At 39.7% G+C, this 15503-nt stretch overlaps 1 protein-coding gene and 1 pseudogene across 3 annotated transcripts; both read right to left on the bottom strand.

Moving 5' to 3' along the window:
* Positions 1-1177: 1177 nt before the first annotated feature.
* On the bottom strand, positions 1178-8407 carry LOC144651444 (uncharacterized; annotated as a pseudogene). The gene is made up of 4 exons (XR_013570317.1): positions 7693-8407; positions 4817-5500; positions 2308-4049; positions 1178-1727 (listed from the first exon to the last, which is right to left on the bottom strand). The product of XR_013570317.1 is annotated as an uncharacterized LOC144651444 (transcript).
* A 1828-nt stretch (positions 8408-10235) lies between these two features.
* On the bottom strand, positions 10236-14335 carry LOC144651474 (uncharacterized). Of its 2 annotated transcripts, none has more exons than XM_078511417.1 (3): positions 13964-14335; positions 12302-12933; positions 10236-11717 (listed from the first exon to the last, which is right to left on the bottom strand). In XM_078511417.1, the coding sequence occupies exons 1-3, from the start codon at positions 14227-14229 to the stop codon at positions 10591-10593; spliced, it is 2025 nt and encodes a 674-aa protein (XP_078367543.1). In that variant the 5' UTR covers positions 14230-14335; the 3' UTR covers positions 10236-10590. The 2 variants fall into 2 exon arrangements, with proteins under 2 accessions (XP_078367543.1, XP_078367542.1); XM_078511416.1 differs by having other exon boundaries at positions 13968-14137.
* Positions 14336-15503: the final 1168 nt, after the last annotated feature.

Raw genomic sequence — 15503 nt, forward strand, 5'->3', positions numbered from 1 at the left:
TGGTTTTCGCTTTTTGTCTCCACTCCAACTTCGACTCTAGTCAATGAACTTTGGAAGAAAATCGAGAAGAATTTCATTCTCAGTAAGCCAACTTTCTTTAGTTATCGACAGATTTGTTTCACAGTCCCGCTAAGGCCGTGAAGCGAGAGACAAATATTGGAGTTAAACATACCCCTACTACAAAAAAAACAACGGCAAATGCCTTGTACAAATACACGGGATACCGAAAGCACATTTATGAATGCCAGGTTATTGTTGGTCACGCCTTGAACCAGCTATTCGCACGCACCTTGATTCCGGTGTTTCGTAGACCGCGGCGTTCGTGCAACGGATTTAAGAGCAAAAGAGAGACTGCTTGTATTCAACCTGTTAATTTTGGCGTCAATTTAAGGCACACTTGAAAAACTTCCACGAGCTCAGTGCAGTCTCGAGTGAGAAATTCACCATCAATTGATAAATGTATTTATCCCCCCCCCCCCCCCAAACATGTTTTTGGGGAAATGGTCAAATCCATTGTACTCAGACAGGACCCACCACTCTGCAAACAGACAGGTGGTCTCTTCATGTACGCTACCTTTCCCACCTTGAAAGATGGTGTCTTGTTTGCATAGCTACCACTCTATCAGGAGTAGAAACTAAGAAAAAGATTCAAACCTCCTTGTGCCATTTCTCCAGCAATACAAGCTTCATGCACACCGAATATGAAAGTCTCAACTTGAATTTTTAGGCCAATAAATTTTGTCCATTTGGCTAATCAGACAGGTGGTGTCTTGCATAGCTCTCCTACCCCTACACAAGATGGGTTCTCGTCGAGTACACTTGTTATGACCAGCTTCCTTATTACATTGAATCAGCGATAGCAAAAACATTTGCTAAAATTTTCCTTAAGCTTAAGGACTTTACAGTGCGACGCGCCTTACCGTGGCCACCCAACAAACATTTTTACAAGTGTACCATCGTAATATTATTACGTATTTGTTTGACGAACACGCCTCCTTGCAAAGCTGAATACGATCAAATAGATACTTGTTGCATCGTATTAACAACAAAACGCAATGAAAACGTAAAATATTACAAGATGACACTTGTACAAAAGTTTGTTGGGTGACCACGGTAAGGCACGTCGCTCTGTTAAAGTACAAAGAAAGTAAATAAACAAGAAAACAGAAAGTATTAAGTAGGCATTTATTTCTTACTGTTAACCGCTTTTGACAAAATTGTAGAAAGCCCGTTATGGGCAACTTTCGGAGAAGTAAGGTTTACGTTATTGTTACATGTACCTGCAAGCGCACCTTATCAGCTTTGAAAATGTGATCACAATTTAGACAATTTACGGGGATGATACGCAATACATCTGTATTTGTTACTTGGCTAATTTTTAATATTTAGAAAATATTTTAATCATATGCAGTTCTCTTTAATTTTTATGTAGTCTTTAATGGCAACTGAATTGCTAACCTTTGATTAACTATTTTTATTGCCAGATATCGAGCCGTACTTAATAACAATTTTAAACAAAATACTAGATTACAAATTATTAACTAGATTACAACTTATCAAACTAGGTGGCTCCATAGGGTAATCACATAATATAGGGCGCACTAGTGCTATATTAACAATCAAGTCGTTGCTTATTCATTGCACTTAGTGTAATGAATAAGCAACGATGAAATAGTGTTGAACAACCCAATTCTGTTAAAAAAATGGGTTTAAGTCGTGAGTTAACCCTCGGACGTACAAGCAAACTCATACCCCCACCATCGTACAAGGGGGGGGGGGGGTGGATGAAACCCCTCCCCGGAGTTTTCGTTATATTAAGGCGTAGCGAAATTATTTTGCTCTGAGAAGAAAGCCCTTAGCTTACTCTAAAAGATGACATATGTTTTATTGGCTGTGACGTCATATGACGTCACGTGACGTCATAGGAGCCGCCATCTTGGATCCGCCATCTTGGATTTCAACATTTTCTAAGAAAGTTACAAAATAACGGAAATTGATGCAAAATCAAGCTAGAATGCTTATGGAATGTAAAAATAAACAAATCTTACACTTCTGTTTTAAAAAACTGGAAAAAATCAAGAAAAATGTTAAAAATGACGATTTTTGGCAAGACCTGCTTTTATTTGTGACGTTGCTATGGCAACGTCATATACCATGGACACATGATTGACATATCAAAATTTCCGCAAAGGATGAATGAACAGCTGCGCTACCGAAAGTTTCAGCATTGTAGGGTAAATGCTTTTTTCAAAATTGGGAGAAAACCTTACGGGGGGGGGGGGGGGGGGGGTGGCATCCACCCAAGACTATCCAAACAAATGCGTCTTTTTAAAAGTGTTTATGCGGCTTCAAGTGCGATATTCTTCAATTTCCTTCGGTGAAATCTTTTAATTTTTCACAGTATTTGGCATTGACAAATATTCGTCTTTTCCTTCTGCGTAAGAACTGGCTTTAAAAGTTTTCCTAAGAAAGCAAGCGCCACCAAGAGCAGAATTTTTACCAATGCAAACTTTTACGAATTTTTACCGAAGGAAACTCGACAAAAACTTGACGAATAGAAATTGCCTAAGATCTCTATTTGATCGAGCATGTGTCAACATTGAAACCACTACGCTTGCTTACAGTGTTCACTGGGCGTTCTATGCAATTCCATTGAGAAAATCTACAAACTCATGATCTTTGAAGATTTAAACAGTTTAAAATCTATTATGGATAAAGCTATCCTTTGAAATGTTTAACATAAATCCTTGGTTGATCATTTTTGCCTTGTTATGAAATTTTGCATTTTGGAAATTTTTTTGCGTGGAAACTAAACTATATAGAGCCACCTGCACCTAACTTATGAAGTACCTTAACACCCAAAGGCTCAGGTACTCATTGGCACTTTGGATCGATCGCCACTTTTTAGACCGTGCCATAACACTTGAATTTTCCTAACGTGTGATAACCCTTATTGCCTGGGAAATATCCTGTATCGCCAAACCTCAGCTGTTTAACTGGAAGGTGTGTCTTGTCAGTGAGGAGACCGCTGTCTTCACGCCACATCCTGTCATTCGAGTCACAGTTACAGGCATACCTGGAGTCTGCACATGAATTGGTCATCCCGCATGCGCACTTACCACTGCCAGGTGATGCTCCGCCCCAGTACGTCATCTTACTAGAATCACGTGACACCCACCAGGTAATTCCGCTTCTGCGCATCCTTGAATCATAACACTCGTACTTGATAAACTGTTCACAGCGTGAGGAGACTCTGGTGAGAACTGCCAGCTGAAACAGACTCGCTCCTGTGTAACGAATGTTACGTGAATAACTTCCCGCTTCTTTAAAACCATACACCAATGTTCGACTTTCACTGTCGTGACTTATCACTGTCACGCCAACTCCATTCTTGTCACTCATATTACAGTAAACTGTAAATGGTGCCAGACCTCCCGCGCCATCTGGATCAATGACGTAATTTCCGCTTACACTGGTGAAGCTTTTTCTTATCACAGAGCAGGAAGTTGCAATAACTGGAGAATTGATTTTAACTGTGGCTTCTATTGTTGTCAGAGCATTACTCGCTCTACAGGTGTAAGATCCTTCGTGTGATTTCTTGATGCTCTGAATAACCAGTGTTCCATTCTGTAGAAAATTAGACTCTACAGGAAGTGAAGACGTACCATTCTTTGTCCAAGCGACTGTAGGTCTCAGGTCACTCTCGGCCACACACGGCAGATGGACACTTGAACCAATCAAAGGAGTCATCTCTTGAGGAGGACGGACTTTGAAACGCAAACGAGAAAATATTACGAGTTGAGCGGTGTCTGTTGTTGCTCCCAGGATATTCTCTGCTTTACAGATGTATGTCCCTCCGTCCCTCTTTGTTACGTTGTAGATTGTCAGGGTTCCATTTAATACTTCAGTTCTGTCTTCAGGCAAACTCCCAACTGACTTAGACCACATGATATATGGTTCCAGGAGAGCAGTGACATTGTACGCGATGGTGACGTTTTGTTGTTCCTCGGCTAACAGAGCAATGGACGACGACTTGATCCGAGGAGCGACTGTCAAGAAATGTAACATAACAATTACAACAAAAATTGGTTTAAGGGTGTCGGAACGGAAATGAAAGTGCCGTGACAAATTGCGTGACTCTTAAGTGACGTCAGTCGAAAAAAAAAAACGGAATTGACCGGTAAGGCAACCATGAGGTCGAGAGACGAGTGAACAGAAAATGTGAGAAGAAACGAAAAGTGTAAAATCGGAATCAAAACTCAAGTGAAAATAAAAATTAAAAAATTACTGTGAAATAGTCATGACAAGGGCATTCTAAATTGATAAAAAGGATGGTACGATCCTCTCTGTGCAACATATTACAAAGACTCCTTGAGACAGAGTACGTTATGAATGATATTCAGAAATAATCCATCTAAGCATATCAAATGATCATTTTTGTTCATATATCGAAAACATCTCTTTTGGGACATTTTCACAGGGAACCGCTGAAGAGAAAACTGTTTTGAGATGTAATTTCTCAAGGCAGCTTCTAAGTGAATGGTCTATCTTAAAGAAAATAGTAAATAGCCTATTATAGAATACCTTGTCGCAAAAGTTTTATCAACTTGTAACTGAGAAATATTCGCAGTTTTCTGATTCTGGGGTCAAATTTAAGCCCAAGGTCAATTCCGAAAAAAATTCAATATTCTCTTGCTTATTCTCTCTCTTTCAATATTCTCTTGCTTGCTCATACCTAATACAAAAAAAACCGCTGCCTTGTTAACGCTAAAATTGGAAAACCATAAAACTCTTACACTTAAAAAAAACAACTTACACTGAACAGTTAATTTCGCCGAGGCATTCACTTGTCCCAGAATATTCTCAGCTTTGCAGGTGTAAACTCCGTCGTCTCCAGGTCTCACGTCCTTCACGATCAGAGCGCCACTGGACTCAACCACGTGACGTCCAACAGGTCTGAAGCTAAGCGACGAATTCACCTTGGTCCAGGTGACCTTTGGACTTGGATGGCTTTCCGCTGTACATTTCATGATGGCTGTCTGACTTTCATTGACTGTCATTCCAACAGGACGCTGTAGCAGAGATGGAGTGGAGATAGACTGGCCTTGTTCACCTTTGACGCCTTTCATACCCGGCGGGCCTCTAAGTCCCACGGGACCGGGGTCTCCCGGCACTCCAATATCCCCCTTTATGCCCATCGGTCCTTGAACTCCTATTGGTCCATGTTTACCAGGAGGTCAGCTTGACCCGGGTTTCCCTATGGGACCACGTTTCCCTGGGGGACCTGGTCTTCCTCGGGTTCCCGGTCTTCCTCGTCGTCCCGTGTTTCCTTTTGGTCCTGCACGGCAGAGCGTGTGGTCTTTAGCACAGACTTGGTTTTTCAGCAAACCAAGTTCTTGTTTGATCAGTTCTTGTACTTCAGAGGCTGTTAAGGTTGCGTTTTCTGACAAATACCCTGGTGATAGACTGCGTTTCTCTCTTGAAAAGCTCTCCTGGTGATCTACAAAAGAAATCATCGTGAATACGGATTTAATAGTTTGCAATTGATCATAAGCACCAGCATGTGAAAGAAGTCAAACATGAACAGAAAACTGAGTTTGATTGCTTGACGCTATTATTAAACGCAGCTTTTAGGTCTGGAGTGAGAGTTGTACTTTATCATTTACTGAATAAATATCCCTCTTAAAATAAACGTAACGCCTGAACATGAACATGACCAGAGAGAGTTTTCCTGCAATGCAAGCAGAAATCAAGTTAAATTGAACAAGAAATCGCCGCGTGGAACATTAAGCAAAATTCACCTGGATAGTTAGAAAGGACTGATACAAAGTATAAACAAAAGAGGAACATTATATTTGATAAGTCCTGTTGGATTTAGAAAACTGACATTTCTCCATTCGTATTCTTTACAAAAATGTGCAGACACGACAGAATTTGACCTTGCTGAGTTCTTGATCACACGCGAGTATATCGGGTGTCACGCTACAATATAACGCAACAACGCGAAGTCAAAGATAAAATAAAACTGTTGTTCAATAACAGCAAATCTCTGAAGAAAATGTATTATTTTAATTTTTATGACAGACAATGCTGTTTTATCATGCGTTAATCTACAAAATCAATTTCAGCATTCAACTGCTTTGGCATCCTGCGAGCTTAAACAACATCGCTTCTACATGCATTGCGTGCCGTTTATGTATAATCGATGTCCTTTGAACAGAAAACGGGCGAAAGATGATCACAATTCAGTAGATTGGCTTTTGTACATTATGCTAGCATTTTTTCGAGCATTTTAGTGAGGCAAAAGCATTGAGCATTATTCGAGCATTTTAGTGGCATTTTCCTGGAAAATTGATTTTTTCCCCCGAGAAAAAAAAAGAATTCTTTTTAGAGAAAATGAGGGCTAAAACTCAAAATTCAACTACAAATAACTTTCTAGAGATAGTTAACTACTTTCTGTACTAAGCTTTGTAGATGATTTTGAGGATTATGTTTTTGGCTGTTGAACTTGTATACGTTGTTGTTGTTACTTGCAACACTTGTACGTTTTTGTAAGTGTTAACACTTGGTGTTAACACCATGTTAAAAACTTTGAAATTAATTTAAAAAAAAAACCGTTTGTAAAATGAGCATTATCCGAGCATTTTAGTGACCTTTTGGGGGAGACCGAGCATTTTAGTGGGAAAAATGGAGCATAAAGGTGAAGCATTTTAGTGGGGAAACAAAAGCATAATGTACAAAAGCCTATCAGTAGAAATGTTTTCACACAGCTTTTCAATGTCAGTCATACATGTGCTATTTATATTAAAATTGAAATGTGATTAAACTGACGCACTTAGCATAACGGGCTCCTCGCCAAGTCAATTGGATATTAATTACTTGTTTGTTTTTCTTCCAGTGCGATCAATTTAGGCAATGTCAGTTGCCAAATAGCGGTAAGGTATGTTTTCCAAAAGCTACTGTGATGGGCTCTAAAAATGGTAGATCGGCTGTTTGGGTACTAGGGAAGACTATCTGATAAATGTAGCAGGGATACTCATCGAAAATTGAAAAAAATATGTGATAAGAAAGAGAATCAACTTTATTTTTACTCTTGAGAGGGACCAGACAAAATGGATTATGAAAACAGTGTTAAAAGTCAATGTTCCTGCTTATCTGCGGTAATTCGTTTAGTCTTGTCTGGCGCGTCAAACTTTTGATTGACTGAAATCACCCTTAGAGGTATTGTCAACTTAAGAAAATGTGAAAAAACAATGTTAAAACACCATAAACGCTACCGAGTTCTCCAGGGTTGTGAATTCATAGAAGATGTCAGACCACACACAAGTCGGGTTACTTTCTTAGAAAAAAGGATACCGTACTCAATTTTTTTCTCCTCAGGAGAGACGGAAATATCACTTCCACCAGCTTTCCATTCAAAATGATGTAAACGTATTCACTTTTAATTAACGAATTAAGGTGACCCAGAATGGACTCATCTGGTCGACAGGCTTGACCTGTATATAAAGAACAATATGGGAGACCATCTCCGTTTCCATTTTATGAACTACATTGATATTCTAAATCATGGCTGCGATCTGAAATAAACTGGAAATCCGTTTATGGAATTCTATATTGATTCACACTTCTTTTTGCTAGTGGAGTATTATCAGTAGCAAAAATAATAGGATTTTAAAATTAAAGAAAACCAACCTTTTGTCCCTTGCCAGTTGTTGCCGTTTGTACCTTGCCATCTGCCGTAATATTGTGCTACTTTTCGAAGAATTTCCGTCTCCATCTTATCACAGAATGTTACTGAGTGTGATATCAGTCGATGATGTTCTTGTATTCTGAGTTCCACGTGAATTAGCGCGATGCAACACACAACAGACAACAGCAAGCCTGACGTGGAACACAAGCTGTTCAGTGTTGTTTGTCTTCTGTTCGTCCGCTTCTCTTCTTTATCTTGTTGTTTCATAGTTAGACCTCCTTGCTACAGACCAAATATATCACATAGACTATGAACTGCCTACGAGATATTCACTGCGTTTCAGTGGCGGATTAGCGTCGTCGTCCAAATTGTAACGTGAATACCTATGTAAGTGATAGGTAATAATAGCTGAATGTGTTTCTGTTTGTTCAGCTAATAGTATTTATGCAGTATCTTTCACAGGAAATCGGTTCAACCTTTTGGCTTGAGATCAAAGGGATATTTTTAGTATGATCTCTACTTGATTAAAACCTTGGATAAATCGCATGCTTGGGTTTACAATTTACTGACAATCATGGAAAAGCGTAATAGACGACGAGTGGATTCGTAGGAAATAACCTTCTCTAATTTGATATCTATGCCAGCAATTATGCCTGCATCGACCCGAACTTAAGGAGTAATTAACTCCTTGGGTGTGTGCCGTCCCGATGGGTATGGTTTTTTAACTGCTCTAGAATAATTATTGTGATAGCAGAGTTGGCAGTTTGACCTGAAGTTGGGATAACATTTTAAAAGAATTTATTGAGGTGGGGTGTATTATTGGGCATAATCGTCAAACAATTAAAGGAGAAAGAAAACTCATATAAAGAAAAATAAACGGATTTGATAAAACGCGGCGGTCAAATTCTCTTTCAAGGTATGGGTTCCGCTATCGGGTCTGGAATGTTGTTTATAAAATATATGATTCTTAAATAAAGGATTATATATTTTGGTCACAGCTAAAATAAGGTAAGCTGGTTTGCAATTTATCATGATGTAATCCGGTTGGTGACTCCCTTATTTTCGAAAATGTTAAAAAATAAAATAGCAATTCCAAAATCCATTTTTTTTTTTGGGGGGGGGGGGGGTGGGGGGTGGGTCGAGTTCCCATCAATTTAAAGGTTTCACCCTAAATAAATTAGATTTAATACTCCACGAAAATTATATTTTTCGGTTGTTTATTTGTGAATTACTTCGCATAGCATCCTTTCATAACAAATGTTACGTTTTCAAAACTTCATTAAAGATATTAAGCACCCAGTTTGCAGTTTGGCGTTTACTCAAGGTAATTATCCTACGATGCTGATCCGTTCATCCTTCTTGCTTACAATGACATCTAGACTCGTGTTTATCCTGCCTAAAATATTGCTGTGCAATGTATGTTTTAGCAAAACAAAGGCACAGGAACTGGAGTGTACGCCAGCGCTTCTCGAAACAGACTTCAGAGTAGCGACCATATATCTGAGAAAATGAATCGTATTCGTGAGACCCTGATGTACCCTTATTTAGATTTTAGTTTACAACCATATCATATCATCGTGACGATGTTAGTGCTTATCGTTTAAGGAATACCGTTAACAAATTAGTTCTTCCACAACCTCGAACTGATTATCTCAAAAAAAGTTTTTCGTACAGCGGAGCTCAGTTGTGAAACAACTTACCTGTAGACCTAAGACAAGCATCTTCACTGGCCGATTTCAAATCTAAATTAAGTCGGCACAGTTTAAAGTAATATCTAAATTTTAAGTAAATTTTAGACACGGCCTCCATGAAAAGCAGACTTTTCTTTTGTTATTTTGAATTTGTTGTTATTAAATTTTTGTAGTTAGTTAGATAGGTAGATAGTCCAGTAACTTAATTGACTGATGGAAAAACCGTGTATAAATAAAGTTATCTTATCTATCTTATCTTATCTTAACGTCATAAAGGGAGTGGGGGGAGGAACAAGTACGGGTTTTGTAAAATCTTCGTGAACAGGGGCGGGTCCTGGATTTTTCTTAGGAGAGGGTGCACAACTAAGGAATGGCGTAACTGACGTTTGCAGAATACCAGTTGTATTAGAAAGCCTCAGGTCATCTCGGAGGGAGGGGGGGGGGGGTGCGCGCCCCCTGCACCCCCCTATGTCCGCCCCTGTCAATCACTTTTTTAATGTCCACTTTTTATCATCCAATCAAAAAATAGCACGAGCACTCGACAGAACCCTACAAATTGTCACGCCATCGTGGCGCAACAAAATTGCTTAACAACATAAAGGCAAACAACTGCCTCTCTCAAAGTCCGCATTTCGCCATCAACTGGCACTTGTTTCGCCCCCCAAGACGTGTTATCGCAAATAACACTGAGTCATCCGAAAACATTAGCTGGAATTGCCTTCAGTTAAACTTAAGCACCTTAAAACTACGCCCTGGGTGCCAGAGGTTTTTCTTGCGCGGTTTCCGGTGTTGGTCATGTCTCTAAAAATCCTCTGGTATCCAGAGTATAAAACTACGGAGAAAGTAAACAAATCAAAACAGGAGATAACTTTTATTTCTTAAACGTTACTGCCTTAGTCAACACAACTATAGAAAGCCTGATATTGGAGACTGTCGTTACTGTTATTTGTTGCCCACCTTAGCAGTGTGATGGCCGACTTCGCGGCCGACTTAACAAGCATTGTCTGTATTCATTAGATTTTTAAACTTAAGCAACGCAAACTATTCCAAGATCTTCTAGAGAAAATTTTTTTAAACAAAAACTGACAGGTGACGGGTATCAAAATTTTTACCAAACTTTTATCCCTGATAAACTAGATTTTTTAAACCTTTAAACTTTCAAAACTTAAATTATGAACGTACCCGGCTATGTACATTCGCAAAAACCTGTTAGACCGTGCCATAACACTTGAATTTTCCTAACGTGTGATAACCTTGATCATATGACGAATATCCTGTATCTCCAAACCTGAGCTGTTTAACTGGAAGATGTGTCTTGTCAGTGAGGAGACCGCTGTCTTCACGCCATACTCTGTCATTCTTATCACAGTTACAACCATACCTGGAGACTGCACATGAGTTGGTCATCCCGCATGCGCACTTACCACTTCCAGGTGATGCTCCGCCCCAGTACGTCATCTTACCAGAATCACGTGACACCCACCAGGCAAATCCGCTTCTGCGCATCCTTGAATCAAAACACTCGTACTTGATAAACTGTTCACAGAGCGAGGAGACTCTAGTGAGACCCGCCAGTTGAGATAGAATGTCACGTGAATAGCTTCCCTGAGTTCCATATCCATCCACCAATGTTCTGCTTTCACTGTCGTGACTTACCACTGTCACGCCAACTCCATTCTTGTCACTCATGTCACAGTAAACTGTAAATGGTGCCAGACCTCCAGCACCATCTGGATCAATGACGTAATTTCCGCTTACACTGCTGATGTATTTTCTGATCACAGAACAGGAAGTCAAATTAACTGAAGTATTAATTTTGACTTCGGCTTCTATTGTTGTCAGAGCATTAGTCGCTCTACAGGTGTAAGATCCTTCATGTGATTTCTTGATGTTCGGAATAAGCAGTGTTCCATTCAATAGAACATTGGACTCTGTTGGAAGTGAAGACTTGCCATCCTTTATCCAAGTGATTATAGGTCTCAGGTCACTCTCGGCCACACACGGCAGATGAACACTTGAACCAATCACAGAAGTTACTTCCTGAGTAGGACGGACTTTGAATCGTAAGCGAGAGAATATCATAAGTTGAGCAGTGTTTGTTGCTGATCCCAGAATATTCTCTGCCTTACAAATGTATGTTCCTCTGTCCTTCTTTGTCACACTGTAGATTGTCAGGGTTCCATTCTTCTCTTCTGTACTGTCTTCAGGCAAACTACCAACGGACTTAGACCACGTGATACTTGGCTGCGGCTGACCAGTAGCAGTGCAGGCGATGAAGACATTTTGTTCTTCCTCAGCCAACAGCGCACTAGATGACAACCTGATCTGAGGAGCAACTGTAGAGAAATAAAGCAATTAAAACAGACGATGACGGGGGACTTTCTTGGACACATGGTAGCGGTCGGTAAGATTTAAGAAATATCAAATAGTGTGTATGTTAAATGATCGTTCGCAGCTACTACACCTATATGAAAATTTAAACAGAGGAGGTTGAAGATACCCTAACTTTACAACTTTTGGTACATTGTTACAGGGAACCGCTAAAGTGATTTTTCGTGCACGAAACAAATTAGACCTGCTTATGCAAGTCTCGTTTCCTTGTGGGAGCTTCTCGCAGGACACTTAATCTAAAACAAAGAAAAATTAGGAAAACAAATACAAATACCTTTAAACAATATAGACTTAGAGCAGGAAAACAATAGCTCCAAAAGAAAGACAAACTTCCCAGGTTTACACGGAGGCACACATAACATTCTCTATTTGTAATTAGTATGAGAAATGTTTTGTGTATTCACAGTTTTCTGAATCAAGGGTTTAATACACCGTAAGAAAAAAAGATGGCGGCTGTACATTTTACCACAATACCTGCCTGAAAAGCCATCAATAACTGTTACAAACACAAACAAATAAAACAACTTACACTGAACAGTTAATTTCGCCGAGGCATTTACTTGTCCCAGCAAATTTTCAGCTCTGCAGCTGTAAACTCCGTCGTCTCCAGGTTTAACGTCCTTCACAATCAGAGCGCCACTGGACTCTACTATGTGACGTCCAACGGGAAGAGATGAATTCAGCTTAGACCACGTGAGTTTTGGACTTGGATTACCATCCGCTGTACATTTCATGATGGCTGTCTGACTTTCATTGACTGTCATTCCAACAGGACGCTGCAGCAGAGATGGAGCCGAGATGGACTGGCCTGGTTCACCTTTGACGCCTTTCATACCCGGCGGGCCTCTAGGTCCCACAGGACCGGGGTCTCCTGGCATTCCAACATCCCCCTTTATGCCCATCGGTCCTTGAGCTCCTATTGGTCCATGTTTACCAGGAGGTCCGCTTGATCCGGGACTCCCTGTAGGACCTGGTATCCCTCTGGTTCCCGGTCTTCCTCGTCTTCCCGTGTTACCTTTTGGTCCTGTGCGGCAGAGCGTGTGATCTTTAGCACAGACTTGGTTTTGCAGCAGACCAAGTTCTTGTTTGATCAGCACTTTTACTTCAGAGGCTGTTAAGGTTGATAGGCTGCTTTCTCTCTTGAAAAGCTCTCCGTGTGACCTAATAAATAAATCATCGTGAACACGGATTCAGTAGTTTACAATTGATAAACAATAGCAGAAAGCAGCCGCCTTTTTCCCATCTCTATTTTTGTACTCAGTGGCATGAAACAGGGCGCAAAACATTCAGCTGCATTCGTAGGCACCGTGAGCAAACAACAAAATTTCTAACAGTGTAAAATTATATCCCCTCAATGGCTAAGGTCATAACAATCCCACTTGTGTTAGAAAAAAGTTAAGTAGAAATGTTTTCACATAGCTTTTCAATGTCAATTATAGTATTATAGTGATGCAGCTGACACACGATAACACCGCGGGCCATTTATTTTTGTTCTTCCGGGTCATTCATGCAATACTACTTGTCAATAAGCCTTTATCGCGTCTGTTTTCCAAAACATAACAGTAATGGTCTCCAAAATTTATTCATTGATATACAGATATATGTCCACACACAGGTTTCGTTGGGTCGTGTATGGTTTTGAACAACTACAGATTGCCACTTTCTCGGAGGAAGGATATCTTAGTCGATTTTTTTCTCTTTGACACAGCAGTACAACTTAAACAAACCGTCCCTAGATGTAAATGTGTAAATATTAAATATAACTGTTCTGGGAAAGTCGGCTTTTCTTATTGGTGTCATGATAATACGTGCATCTGGTAAATGTTAGGGGTGTATACTCATACATGCCTGCTAAAATAATGAAAACCGCAGCTCAAATAGTAAACTTGAAACCACGCCAGACGACAATAAAATGTTTGCACACAGTTGCCAGGATGAAAAGATTAATTAACAAAATGTGACATAGAATAGACAGTCATCTGGTCGACAGGTTTGACCTGTACAAGACCTATATCATTGTTGTATGGAAGACCAACTATGGTCCAATTAATGAGCTACATTTATATTCTAAATCTGGCTGCAATCTAAAATTAACTGTAATTCTACTTACAATTCTACCGATTCACACTCCCTTGTGCTAGTGGGATCTTATTAATTTTGTAGAAATTATAACACGATTTTAACAGAAAACCAACCTTTTGTCGCTTGTTTGTTGTTTCCACTTGTACCTTGCCATCTGCCGTAATTTTGTTGTACTTTTCGAATGATTTCTGTCTCCATCTTATCACAGAATGTTACTGAGTGCGATATCAGTCGACGATGTTCTTGTATTCTGAGTTCCACGTGAATTATCGCCATACAACACACAACAGACAACAGCAAGCCTGACGCGGAACACAAGCTGTTCAGTGTTTGTCTTCTGTTTGTCCGCTTCTCTTCTTTATCTTGTTGTTTCATAGTAGTAATTCTTGTTACAAACCAACTGTGTCACATAGACAATGAAATGCTCACGAGCAACTCGCTGCGTTTTTTTTTTTAGTGTAAAGCTAGCCGTGATCAGTGTCGTCGAACCGTTCGAGTGCAATAGCGAAATCGTAACTTGAATACCCATGTAAGTGATACGTAATAATAGCTTAACGTGTTACTGCTTGTTTAGCTGATGCAGTATCTTTGACAGGAAATCGGTTTAATCTTTTGGCTTAAGACCAAAGGGATATTTTTGGCTGGCACGATCTCTACTCAACGTGTTGAAACCTTAGGTCAAACGCATGCTTGGGTAACTTGGGTGTTTGCAATATAAAATCACGGAAGCGAGTGTTAGTTGAGATCGATGCAAAAAAATATGCCTACATTGCTGAAGTAATTAAAATCCTTGGTGTGTGCCGTACCCTCTCTCCTCTGCAGAGGCCTCTGGGAAATGGGGAGAGGTGAAAAGTAAGCGCGCGGAGCCTGGAGAGAATGGCAAAGAAAGCGCATCCCCCGCGCTCCCCTATTTTTCATTTTTCGTGTTTTTTTTTTTTTTGCCTTCCCTCATCCACTGAAGGGGCCTCTGCGGAGGAGACGGTGCCGTCCCAATATCTTTGGTTTTTGAGCTGCTCTAATATATAATAGAGTGTTATAATAGAGTTTGCCTTTTGGTGTTATTTCGGATATTTCAAAAGAGTAGAAATGCATTATCGGGCATACTAGACCATACTAAAGAAAGAAAAGTCGCAAAGATAAATCATGCAACAAATGTGACAAAACGCGGTGATCAAATTCTATTTTAAAGTATGAAATTAATAGCGTACAGCTATCGGGTCTGGCATGTGATGAAAAGAATCATATTTTGATCTGGAATAAGGTAAGAGGGTTTCTAAAACGGCGTGACACACCAAGCACCCTGTCACCTTTTATCTCTTTTATGGCATTATACATAATTTTTGTGTTTTTTGACCATTTTTTTCCAAAGAATTTGGATGGTTCGAATTATTGATATATTTTTTAAGTATTTGACTATGACAATATAAATATAGTAAGAAAAAGCTAATAAATAAAGTGGAAACGCGCGATGTCAGCAGTGTACTATTCCCGTCTTGACAAGCTTTTAAAAAAGCGAAAACAAAGTGATGCATGTTTTTTTGTACTTATGACAAATGAAGGCGAGGGTTACATTTGTAAGTTGCGCCTTTTGTCAGGAAAATTTTCACCGATTTCCTTGATTTTTGGCATCCTAAATGAACCAATAATAC

The sequence above is a fragment of the Oculina patagonica genome, chromosome 4 (genome assembly GCF_052425735.1).
Source record: "Oculina patagonica isolate OP01 chromosome 4, crgOcupat, whole genome shotgun sequence".
NCBI lineage: Eukaryota > Metazoa > Cnidaria > Anthozoa > Scleractinia > Oculinidae > Oculina > Oculina patagonica.